Source organism: Triticum aestivum, chromosome 3D (genome assembly GCF_018294505.1).
Source record: "Triticum aestivum cultivar Chinese Spring chromosome 3D, IWGSC CS RefSeq v2.1, whole genome shotgun sequence".
NCBI lineage: Eukaryota > Viridiplantae > Streptophyta > Magnoliopsida > Poales > Poaceae > Triticum > Triticum aestivum.
The window spans coordinates 619,087,782-619,100,799 of NC_057802.1; the positions used below are offsets into that span (position 1 = coordinate 619,087,782).

General features: G+C 45.4%; 1 protein-coding gene across 1 annotated transcript; it reads right to left on the reverse strand.

Moving 5' to 3' along the window:
• Positions 1-11,780: 11,780 nt before the first annotated feature.
• On the reverse strand, positions 11,781-12,991 carry LOC123081061 (GATA transcription factor 15). Its single transcript, XM_044504029.1, has 2 exons — positions 12,616-12,991; positions 11,781-12,474 (listed from the first exon to the last, which is right to left on the reverse strand). Exons 1-2 carry the CDS (start codon positions 12,751-12,753, stop codon positions 12,073-12,075), a joined length of 540 nt encoding a protein of 179 aa, XP_044359964.1. The 5' UTR covers positions 12,754-12,991; the 3' UTR covers positions 11,781-12,072.
• Between the last annotated feature and the right edge of the window lie 27 nt (positions 12,992-13,018).

A 13,018-nucleotide genomic window follows, 5' to 3' on the forward strand; every position in this document is an offset into this window, starting at 1 on the left:
ATCTGTATTATGCAACCCTAGTTGAGTTTTGTAAATCACATACTCCCTCCCTCCGTTCCTAAATGTAAGTCTTTTTAGAGATTCCACTACAAACTACATACGGATGTATATGGACATATTTTAGAGTGTAGATTCACTCATTTTGATCCGTATCTAGTTTATAGTGGAATCTCTAAAAAGACTTATATTTAAGAACGGAGGGAGTACATCACTGGATCAGCCTCTCTTAAAAAAGAAAGAAAGAAAGAAAGAAAGAACAAAGATGATGGAACGTTGCAGAAAGAGTGTTGGTGTTGTTGCGACAAAAGCAAGCTTCTCTTGTTCTATTCCTCGTTTAGATTTGGAATCTCTCTCTCTCTCTCTCTCTCTTGGAGTTTGTGGATACAACAGTTGATGACAAGCAAGAAAGCTGGCTATTTTAGCTGCCCAACCCACAGTGAGGAAGGAAAGGAACACAAGAGAGCAGTGTTTGGTCGTTGGCCCCCTCCGCTGCACTGCACCGCACCGCACCGCACTTGTTCACTTTCTATTTTGTTTTTTCTCCTAACCGCATGATCTTGCTATATGTTGCGGAGCCGGTTTCATGTACTCTAAACTCCACCTTAACTAATGAATGAGGCAAATCTTTTGCATTGATTTCAAAGCATGTATTTTTTTGAAACGAGGCAAACGATTTGCCATTTTCATTGATTAAGAAGAAGAGATTTGCCCGGTTAATTAAAGGAAAACCGGGCGAAAACATGTATGATATTGTTGCTATGATACTTTCACTGCGGGAGGTCTTAGGTGTAGTAGTAAAATAAACAGATACACTCCTGAAGCTGTTGTTTCTATTGTAAAAGGACAGCATGGCCTGTCCTTCCTTGGATCTGTTTGTTGTATCCCAGCTTTGGTTTCCACATCACATGCCATCTTGGTTTGTTTAAACCAAAGATGGATACTCAGATCTGTCTGTCTGTTAGATATCCAAGCTGGTTTTTTTCTAAAGAAAATAAAATAAAACACATACAACAATAGTGGACACCGTTTCTCATGCCTTGATTACGTATTTCGTAGTCGTTGTCATATCTTTTTTTAGACTCGTTGTTTTCCTCTGCATATAGTACGCGTTAAGAGCATCTACAACCATGATCGGGTAATGTCGATCCCCAAACGTCCGGGGGCGTGCCCGGTCAATGATTGCGCGCGTCCGTTTTGACCCTTCATGTATGCATGCATGCAACCATGCTCCTTACATTCTCCTCAAATTGTTTGGTCAAATGTATGTGCTTGATGGAGATTTTTTTTGTCGAAAAGGAGGTTATCCCCCAGCCTCTGCATCAGAACGATGCATGCGGCCATCTTATTAATAAGCAAAAAATTCAACCAAGTCTCCAGGTCTCAAAAAGGTACAAAGGCTCACAAAGAGCAAGAAAAACATGAAACAGGATAGCCACAACCGGCGGAATAAAAATAGATAGGAAGCTAAACCCCTATCCTATTACATCTAAACCCCTATCCTATTACATGAACGCTATCCAAACCGGTTGAAGATAGCCCGTGCTACCGTCTCCCACCGGATATACCCAGTAACCATACGCTCCTCGGCATCCGTCGGAGTGAGTAGCGACCACATACAGATCAGTGTAGTGGCCCAAAAAATAACCTGCAAGAAATGAATATGTGGAGATGGAGAGAGAAAGATTAAAAAATAATAAAGAAAGAAAAAAAGTGGTCCGTGGAGGGTTGCCCGGACATGCTCGGACATCCCCATATCCTCCCCATATTTGGTATTGATATTTGGATTTGCGGACAGCCCCATCATACGGGGAAGAAGTGTGGATTTCGCATTTAGGGTTCCGGCTGTAGATGCTCCAACAAACGATCGGCCGAGCTACCATTTTGTTATAAAACTTGGTGAGTAACGTCTTATCTAGATTTATGGTATGTTGCTCTCACCTCTTCTAGAAACCGAAAATCGTGTGAAGATGATTTCAAGCGGTCCCTCTTTTGGTGATACTCCAGTGAATTTACAAGGGTGAAAATGCTTGACTGGGGTGGTAGAAATAACTAACTCCAGTTAATAACTAATTAATTACCAATATCATGGCAAAGGAGTATATAATATCTAGCAACCAATGGCAAATAGGTTCAAGCCAACTCCTGGTAACTACGCATCACTGCCATGAACGAATCGCGCATGATAAGCTGCCGCTACTTTTTGTACCTTCTTCTCTTCTTCTTCCATGCAAATAATTTGCACCTCCGTCCACATGCTAAAGAGATGGCCAGTTACTGTATCCAGATGGCAGGCTTTCGAGGAAAAACATGGGGACTTCACGTTGCAAAGGCAGCACATCAGTCATCAGATGATGCACATTCGACATGAACATGGTGCCGTTCACCGAGACGAACCGCACCATATTCGGCATTCCCCCCGTGGAAAAAAGATGTCCCCGACCTCGGCGACAACGGGCAGGAATGGGGCAAAGACGAGGTCACCAGACCGTACACCACCGCGAGTAGAGATCAAGTGGATTCATCACATATGCATGTGCCCTATGCACATCATTCGCCACCGTCGTGGTGGGGGCAACCAGTGCTTCAACCTGGGCGTGAAAAGCCATCTTTAGTAGTATGAAAATGTCGCTAATCGACTTATTTCACCCCTATATAACCACTTTGTAATGCTGTAATGCTAGAAGAGAAAGGAAAAAAAAAAAAAGATGATGAACAGCAGCAGTAGCATGGATGACCGAACGATTTTACTGCTTCCTTGGCAGTTACAAGTTGGAAAACAATTAGTGCCATGGATGATGATCACACACAAACATGGGCAGGGCCCAATCACAGGAATGGAAGATGAGATTATCATCATCCCCTACTCTGTTTCCATGCTCTGTTCTGCTGCAGGAAAAGAAATCTGCTCCTGCTCTCCTCTGTTTCGATACTCTGCTTTTGTTCTGTTCTGCTGCAGGAAAATGAAAAAAAAACAGGGCCACAAGATTAAAATGACGATCTTGGGGCGGGGGGAGGTGGGAGGTACATTGATTAGAACAAAACAAACATTAGCAGTAATATGACTCAGGACGATCAAGTACTGACTTGTACTAGTACTAACACTAGAGGTAGCTGGGAATGAAAGAACAGTAAGCAACATTGTTAAAAGAAGACAGCTAATAAACACTAATTTTGAGATGACACCCTCACTCATTTTAGCTGGGAGTGGTTACAATGTTAGAGATAAATACTGAAACGAATAACACTAATTTTGAGATGTCACTTATCCATGCCGGCATGACGACAAAATGAATATTATTAGCCAGTTTTAAGTGAGAACTTGTTCCTGGGGAAGAGCAACATAATAATTCATTGAAAGGAAAATGCGTCACATCGATACACACATACATAGTCAATGTCAGTTCCACTTATCTTCTACCATGTAGTGTCAAAAGAACATCTTACATTATGGGACGGAGGGAGTACATGGCTGGGTAATATTGTGTACTCCTACACTAGCAAGAAAAAAAAAACAGTATCAATGTTGGAGTTTCCGCTCGAACTTTCTAATTAAAGTCTAATTTCCTCTAGATCAATTGGGATTTATTTTATTTGTTTTGCTCCCTTTCAAAAATCCTGGTGAATAAGATGGTCTCATGCCGTTCCTTGCTGCTGTGGCAATTTACATCAAGGGTGGTGAAAAGGTAGACATCAACTGTTGATGACTAGGAGCAGGACAAGTCTCTGTCATGAACGAATCAGCATCATAGCCGCTCCTTTCATCTCGTTCTTTTCCATGGTAAATCTAACTATTTGCACCTCTCCTCTATCATATGGCTCTCTATCCACCACATAGTCGGCCCAATGGAGTGGAACGGTAAAAGGGTGGCCAGTCAAAACGATAGTCATTTCTCAAAAAAAAAAAAAAAGGTCAAAACGATAGTCACGTACGTCATGATGGAACTGAAGCCAGCTTGAAAACATACAGGATGACATGTAGCAGTTACACTCAGGATAATTATTAGGTAGTATAACATGGTTAACTACTCTAGTAAAGTTGCTATTGTAGTATTCAATTATACACATGACATGACACGCTGAGTGCATAGTAAAAGAACGCATGGGAGGGTCTTTTGATGTGATCATAAATAAACTGGATTAGTTTACATCCATCATACTAAGTAGTTCATTTGTGTGAATCATCACTCACATAGCGGCTTCATTTAAGTGGGTACACATCAACAAATAGACCACTGCATCTGCATGGTATGGATAACAAGATGATGGTGATGATGATGGAGCAGCTCTCTCTCTTAAAAAGAGATCGCCGCCATTGCAGCTGGCTGGCAGGCCAGCAGGCAGACGGAGGCTGACGCTCCGGACGTCCCAATGGAGGACGCGACCGAGGACGAGTCGACGCTACCCTCCTCGCTGGTGCATGTCGGCATCACCATGGGCGAGGCCCATGCCCACTACACGAACATGGCGCGGGAGACCACGTTCCGGCAGGCGCAGGCCGACCAGGCCTACAACCTCCGTTTCCTCGACAAGCACCAACGCATGGAGAAGCAACTTGCCACCGGCAGGGTCATAGTGCCGGACGTGGACGTGGCCGAGCAGGAGGTGCTGGTCGATTCCTAGCACATTGCCCACGAAATCCTCCCCGACCGTTGGCGGTACATCCAGTATTACATTCCTGTAAAGGAGATGGACGAGGCGGCGGATGAGGTGTTCAACAAGACCGACGACGAGGAGGGTATCGCCAGCTCCGCCATGACCACGAAGCCGGCACGCCCGCGAGCGTCGCCGGCAACGAGGAAGAGTAGAGCATGGGAGGTCGCCGGTGCTCGGGTCCCAGGAAGGGTACCGCTCACCCCCTCTTGTTGAAGCCAGGCCGCTTAGCGGCAATGTGCAGGCGGATAGCTTCAGTTCCCGGGGCTCACAGTGGCGGAAAATGAGGCGAAGCTTCATTTTTCGGGGCTCATCGCCGGTCGGAGATGGGAAACGGGCGTCGGCGGTCATTTTAGGCTAGGTGTAGAGTCCGGTCTAGATGAAATATGTCTAAATGTAAAGAATTTGCTTCGCTTTAGATGAAAAACACCCAGTTTTATGTAAAAAAAAAATCCAAGTATGAATGAATATCGTCCGGTTTGTTTAAGTTTGAATCAAATTGGTTCATTTTTGCTAAAATTCATTTGAAATGTAACCGGGCATATGTGGTAGCTTTGAATGACCCGTATTCATGTCCACCTACTGGTCCTCCTAGTCCACGGACGAATGCGGGAAGAAATTTGAAGGTCAGAATTGAAGATGCCCTTATTACCCATACCATAGCAAGTAGTACTAGCAGGAGCCAACCCTACCCAACCCAGTTGGTTGAGGTCAACTGTTGATGACTAAGAGTAGGACACGTCTCTGTCATGAACGAATCGCGCATGATAAGTTGCCGTGTTCCTCTTCTTTTTTCCATGGAAAATATAGCTATTTGCACCTCTATCCACATGGTCAGTCCAATGGAACGCTAAAAGGGTGGCCCGTCAAAACGAAGCCTCGTACGTCATGATGAAACTGAAGCTACGCTCGGGAGAATTATCAGGTGTTAACTGAATCAAAATTAGACGCTATGTCATAGCAATCGTCAAGTTCTTCTTCTTTTGATGTTGCTTTTTTACACAACAAGTGGGCAGGGTAGCAGGCAGTATACCTAGCTGCCTGCCTGGATTATCTTAACTTAATCAGCCCACTGACAGAATTACTTCTGTCTCTGGAATGTACTATGTAGTACTAGTAGTACTGCAGCAGGAGCAAGACCACTGCATCTGCATGGCATGGATAACAAGATCAATATGATGACGATGGAGCAGCTCTCTCTATCTTTTTCTCTTAAAAAAAAAGATGATGGATGCAACAGTGCACAATCCCTCCCAAGGATAAGGCTTTTGTCCTTTATCAAAAACCCACCGAAAACCGAAACCGACTGAATACCAGACGCCCTATCGGAGACACAGCTCCACACACCATCTGCTGGTGATAAGCATGCCAACACAAAGGGGAAAGAGTGTGTGTGGGGGGAGGGGGGTATTTAAATTGGAACAGTGCTGCCGCCTCGCCACCCCAAACCAAACTCAAAGGCTCACTAAAGAAAACCTGAGAAAAAAAATACCCATACCACTGCACAAACACATTCGGGTTTGATGTCAAGCTCGCTGCCATCTAGGACCATGCATCGACACTCTCTTCTCCGGTGACCTAGCCAGGTCAGGCTGCCACTGAAAATCATTCTGGATCATCAACACCACCGCCCAGCACCATTTGACGAAGGCCGCCACTTGAGCACACATCTCCTTGGACATCCCATGACAGCCCTTTAACGCCTCCACAAGTGGGCCGCACCCCAATCAGGACCTCCCCGCCGAGCGGCAAGAGGGGGAATATATGGGGTGGCATCTAGGTTTCCGTTGCCAGCCTGATCCTCTTTCCACAGAACATTTTCTATCCTTAACAACACTCCTAGGTAATCAATCCAGAGTGAACTTTTTACGTTGTTTTTTCTCGATCCCATGTTGAGAGAAAATAATAATTCTATTTCATAAAAAATAAGGTTGGCTATATGAGAAGTAGTTGCACAATGATTTCTTTCCCGGTAAAAAAGGATTTGCATTTTTAACTCGTATCATATATACTTGACAGAAGCATTCAATCATCTCTACTAAGTTACTAAGCTCGATAGAAATGATGGGTTGTGGTGGATCGGGGCTCTGGGGGTCATCTGTGGGATCTGTTTGTAAACGTGTGCTTCTTTGCTTGAGGAGTTATGGGCCTACTCGCAGGTAATCATGGTGTCCGTGTAGAACACATCTGAACACCACCGGTAGACATCAACTTTGCGATATGTAAGCAACATCAAGTGACCCACTAACACCTCTCTTCACCACAAAGACCATACCATAAAAACTACAACAGTAATCAACGACACAACCATATTAAATGACAACCGAGCCTGGGTAAATGGCACACTGAGCCAACTGTAATAAATTGTGTGCAAAAACAAAAGGTTAACTTATGACTCAAGAATGGCGCAGCAAGTCACGCGTCACGCTGTAGTTGGGTAATTTCGACCGTGTGGAAAACAAGAGCATGAAATGCACGGTTTCTATGTAAAATAGACATAATTGATATCTTTTGTATTGCTTAACACAAAATTAAGGAGACTAATACAATGTTAACTAGAGATATTACAAAAACCAATACAAATCTCGAGAGGACGTTCTCACTTATGGATGAAATTATGTATTGTATATATTCTCCTCCTAAGAAGTATCTTACTTCTGTTAAACAAATAAAATACCCAGGATGCATGGTTTTTATTTCAGAATGGCATGGCCTGTCCTTACTTGGATCCCACATCACATTTAACAGTTGCAATTGTGCCTAGTTACTTTGTTTTTTGGACAGGCCAATATGTTAATACCCGCTATTTTTTGTTTGTTAAGAATGGTCCATCATTGTCAACTTATGTTTCCTTCACATGGACACGGAAGCACTTTATCCTTTTTACAAGAAAAAGAACCGCCTCCTGCCGGCGCCGTCGCCGGTCTGCCTCGTCTCCGGTGGCCAGGGAGCCGCGGTGGATCCCGGCCTTTGCCGGTGGGAGGGCTCCGTTTTTAGATGTGTTTTCGAGTTTTGTTAGTGTTTGTGTCCTGCTCAGGAAGGCAAGACAAGACCGCGACGGCTCCCTGAAGATGGAATAAGGTTCTCTCCGCCTAGCCCTCTTTCCGGTGATGCATCTAGCATCGTCGGTGGGCATGTGGAAGTGTGTCTACGGCGGATCTTTCTTTGGTGGATTTGTTGGAATTTGTTCGTCGTTTGTGTGTCTTCAGGTTGGATCCTTCCGATCTACGCTACTATTCATCGGTGGCGGTTGCTGTTCTGGTGCGCTGGTCCTAAGGGGTCTTAGTACGACGACTTCCCAACAGTCTATTACAAGCAGTTTTCAAATCAGTTTTTGTTCTACATAGCTGGAAAATTTAATGTGGACTAGGAAATAATTATCTTTGTGATTAACATATAATATCTTCTAGATTAGTGTACTTTTCTCCCATTGAAATTGGTTTGCCACCTCAATACACATGTTGGGTCCAACTCAACGGTGGGAATATGGTGAAAATGAGAGCCACGTCATGCGGGGTGGATGGTGGGACGGAAGCCAGCTTGGAAGATAAACACCAGAGTAGGTGTTTAGATTAATATACATAGCTGCCTGCTGGATTAGTTTAGGGGTTGTTTGGATAAGAAGGTTAAGAAGATTAGTTTAGCTTAATATAATAAGTCCACTAACAGACAGAATTACTTTTGTCTCTGTAATCCAATACTGCCTGAACCGCTGGCCGCGTGTCCCATCCCCTCCAATTGGAACAATGGACCACCATCTTTCAAATTTGTAGTATTATAATGAAGCTTGTATACATACACAATCTTTTGTATTAATGGGCTCTAGTTCATTTTTGTTAATGAAATCACATAGTACTAGAACGTTGCACAAAGAAGAGTGTTGGTGTTGTTGCGACAAAAGCCAGCCTTGATGTATGGTACTCTAGTATGGAGGCACACAATCCATCCAGAAGAAGAAACATTCTTGTCGACTTTTACAGGCCTGTCCAGCAACACCATCCATTTCTAGCAACAAAGCCACTAGCTAGATAGATAGATAGATAGATCCTGGATTCCTGGTCCTCGTCCTTGTAACAGCAGCAGCAGCACTGGTACCATCCATGGCTGAGTGAATGACTTCACTACCACTGCCTCTTCCCCTTTCTTTCCAAGTTGGGAAATAACTTAACAACTTATGCAGCACTAGTAGTACCATGGAATGGACGCTGACCATCATTCAAAAGGAGGGACTTGTATATCTGCTTGCTTGCTTGCTTCCCCAACACACAACACACACAACACACTGGCCAACCACGTCTTCACTAAGTCGTCGATGCATTTCCGGTCACGGATTCGACGTAAGGAGCTCTCGCCCAGCGGTGCCTGGTCGGTCACTTTTGTCGGAATGCCTCATCTAAGCTCGCCAGCGGCAAACGGCGAGGCAATGATGACCATAATCCACAACGGTGCCGGCCACAAAGACGGACAAGTCGAGGACCTCCACACGCCAATGCCTGAGCAAGAGCCGTGGGCGGACACCAACAAAACAGAGGAGGACACCCGGTAGTTGGATGCCGACCAAAGAAGAAGAGGGGCAATGTGTACATGGACAAGAAGGATGAATTGTTGAGTTTGGCGTGCTTGGCCAGTGTTGGTTCGTTTCAAGGCGCGGGCAAAGGGCTTGGCTTTTTGGTAAAGCGTGCACGATTGGTTTCACGAGCAAAAACATGATGACTCCTATAAGAACGAAGTGATCTATGATCGCAATCGGAGGTTGCTAAGCCATTGATGATACACGATTCAACATGATGTCAACAAATTGCCAATGCGTATAAACAAATTCAAAATTGGTGACGTCACTTTCGTATTGCTCTTTTTGTTGGTCATTTGATTGTTTTGCTCAATGTTATAACTTGTTGATCATGTCATTGTCTTGCTTTGCTATTACTGGCGTGTGCGCTTAATTATTACAAAAAGACGGAGAAGAATCCCTTCATGTTGATGCATTGCTGGATAAAGTTGAATGGGAAAGCAAGTGGGTAAGCATTGCCCATTCCGCCAAGACCGCCGCTGCCAAAGCCAATGGAGATGGTGTTGATCCAGCCGCCAGAGGGCTTGCAACAGTCACCCGCGTGACTCAGTCGAGGTTGAGGAAGTGGGTGATGGAAAAAGAGAAGCGAGAAGGGGTGGCAGCCAAAATGACGGAGAAGTTTGAAATCATCATGGCGAAGAAGGAGTAGGCGGCTGCCAAGCGCATTGACCCCGATGAGGAAACAAATGCGGAGAGTTTTGACATGTTTATGGAGATGCAAAAGAAGAAGAGTAAGCTCTAGGAGCAAAAGATTGGTATCAAGGCTGCTTCCGAGGAGCAAAAGTTGTTGTCCGTGAAGGCGACATAGTTAGATCCCAATGCGGCAAGGTTTGTTCAAGACTACTGTGCTACCATATAGAAACGCTTTGCACAAAAGAAGGGTAAAAATGCTGCCGAAAATTAAGGTCTTGGGCACGGACAATCGTACTGGTGGGTTTTGAAAATCGATGGATGTAAAAAAGAAAGAAACTTGTTGCTTTCGTTTGCAACTATTTAAATATATGGTTGAATTGTTGGTGATCTAGATAAGTTTGTCATAGTGCGGAGGCCGGATAAGGGGCGGGATTTGATGACTCTTGTTGGGTGACCTCCCGTCCGGTTGACACATTGCAAACATGTCAGTACGTGTCCACAGACATTTGGCGATATCCAATAAGTGATCCGGTGCTGGATGCGCCCTTGACTCCATCAAAATTAGTATCTCCGTCCAGGTTTATTAGGCCCTATTTTATTTTGGATTCAACTTTAATCATGTATTTAACTAAAAGTATATAAAGCACGTGCTACAAAAAGTATATTGTTGGATTTGTATTTGAAATAGATTTCTATGACATAATTTTCGTGACATATAGTTTATATTTTATTACTAGTTAAATTGATGATCAAACTTTAGCTTAAAATAAAAGAGAGCCTAATAAACCCGGACGGAGGGACAGTCACTGGGTGAGGCGGTCAATGTCCAGCTTTAGGTGGACACGCCGGAAATCCAGAGGCATGTATGCAGTCGTCAGGTTTTTTCTCTTAATAATTTAATATTGCACAACTAGTGGACCGGACCGGAGGCAGTTTAGCTGCCTGCTGGATTAGTCTAGCATAATGAGTCCACAGACTAGTCCTGTCTGAACTTATCCGGAAAAACAGAAGAAAAGGAGAAATAATGCCTGAAACCGCTGGCCATGTCCAGATTCTTGCACACAAGGACCATCCTTTTTCGAAAATAATATAAAGCTGTGGTAATGTTTATAATCAATCGCATGACATGACATTGGTCTCTACATACTTTGTTGTAGAAGAAAGAAAGAAAGAAAGAAAGAAAGTAATATGTAGTGTACGTACTTATCATACTACTAGTTGAGTTATGTAAATCTACTCATTACATAGTGGTAACAGTTTAAGTGGGTTCACAGACAGCAGTCCAGTCCAGCAGATGAGAGGAGGAAGGCAGGCACTGAATCTGCCTGGATGCAACAGCAACAGTGCACAGATAAATAAAGAAGATTGTTGGTGCTGCTGCTGCGACAAAAGCCAGGCTTGATGTATGGATGAGCAAGCAAGCTCCCGAAGAAGAAACATTCTTGTCCACTTTTGGTTGCTGCAGTCTGCATCTCCAGCATTTCTAGCGATGCTAGAAAGATCCTGCTGGTCCTTGCTTGTTTGCTTGCTTGCTGGTGCAAGTAAAAGACTAAACAGCAGCAGAAGAAGCATCGATGGCTGACTGAATGACTTTACTGCTCCTCCTTTCTTTCTTTCTTTCCAAGTTCATTCCTTTGGTTCCTTCCTTTGGGATGAAAAGAAAAGAAAATCATTGCAACATGAGTGAATCATCAAACATTCATACACCTCAACAGTTCCAGTGCCCAATCACATTCACAGGAATGGAATGGAATTAATGATGAGATGATCATCACCTCTTGCATCACCCCCCTGCCCCACTCTACTCCAGCCCTACTCTGCTTTGCCCTGCTGAAGAGAATTAAAATGACAGCAACACTAGCCAGGATTAACATGACAAAAGGTGATGGATGATCACAGCACAGCACAGCACAGGGGAGGGGAGCTCTTGACTTGACTTGTCCTTGTCACTTTGCATTGCAGATTAAGTCAGACGGTACATAATTAGAACAAACAAACAGACGGACAGACATTAACAGCACAGGGTACTCACTAGCTAGCTAGGAACCAAAGAACCAACGGTAAGCAGCAGCAACCAACACAGGTAGGTAGGTAGGTAGGTTGCTCATCTACCACTACATCATCATCATCATATAGCATAGCATAGCATAGATGATTATTTGATTTGATGCCAACAACACCTCTTCATATTCATCAGGGATCGATCGATCAAGGATGGATCAGGCGTATATTACGCCTGATGAGAGCGACATGAGGAGAATGGCGGCCCGCTCCTCCTCGCCCAGGCACGACGGCTTCCTCCGCCGCATCTGTCGCCGCCGCCGCTGCTGCTTCAGCACCGCGTCCTTGGCAAAGCCCACCATGTGGAGCTCAACGGTGTGCGTCGTCCTCGCCTTAGTCTTCTTGCTCGCCTTCTCCTCGCCGGCCTTCTCCTCGCCGGCCTTGGCCTTGTCCTCCTCCTCCTCCTCCTCCTCCTTGCTAGAAGCCTGGGCGGCCTCGGCTGCGGCAACGGCAGCCTTGATGGCGTCGTCCCTCTTGGGCTTCCGCTTGGCCTCCGGGTCGAGCCCCATGGCCACCCGCCGCCTCTTCCGGTACCGGATCCCGCAAGCGTTGCACAGCGACTGCAATCAAATCAATTCAAATCAGGTCGGATCAGGCATTCAACCATTGATCGCAGCGAAGCGAGCAACAGGAGAGGAATCGACAGCAACAGGACAGATCGAACAAGGGGAAAAGAAGAAGGAAACAAGTAAAGAGCGTACCTTTGGTCCGTTGGGTCCGCCGCGCCAGAGCGGCGTCTTGGTGGTGTTGCAGTCGTCGCAGGCCTTGGGGTCGCCGGAGGCGGCGCGCTCCTCAGGATCCGCCGCCGCCTCCACCTGGACCATCTCCGCCGGCGACATCTATGGATCGATCGCTGCCGCTACGCCGATCGGCCACTACTGCTCCGATGGCTTGATCAAGCAATCGCTTGATCGCGCGGGGAAGGGAGGGAAAAAAGTTTGGATTCCGCGGGCGGCGGCTCGGGTTTGGTTCGAATGGAGGCGCAGGGGTTTGGGTTTATCTATCCTCTGCTCTGAGGTGTGGAGCGAGTGAGGTGAGGTTTAGCTTAGCCGAGAAAGGTGTCTGTTTTTTTAGCGGCGGCGGCGCGTGGGAACCCTAATCGCG

Coding starts and splice junctions, on each gene's coding strand:
- LOC123081061 (XM_044504029.1), bottom strand. CDS start 12,753: ATGTCGCCGGCGGAGATGGTCCAGGTGGAGGCGGCGGCGGATCCTGAG. Junction 12,475..12,615: donor GCGGACCCAACGGACCAAAG/GTACGCTCTTTA, acceptor ATTTGATTGCAG/TCGCTGTGCAACGCTTGCGG.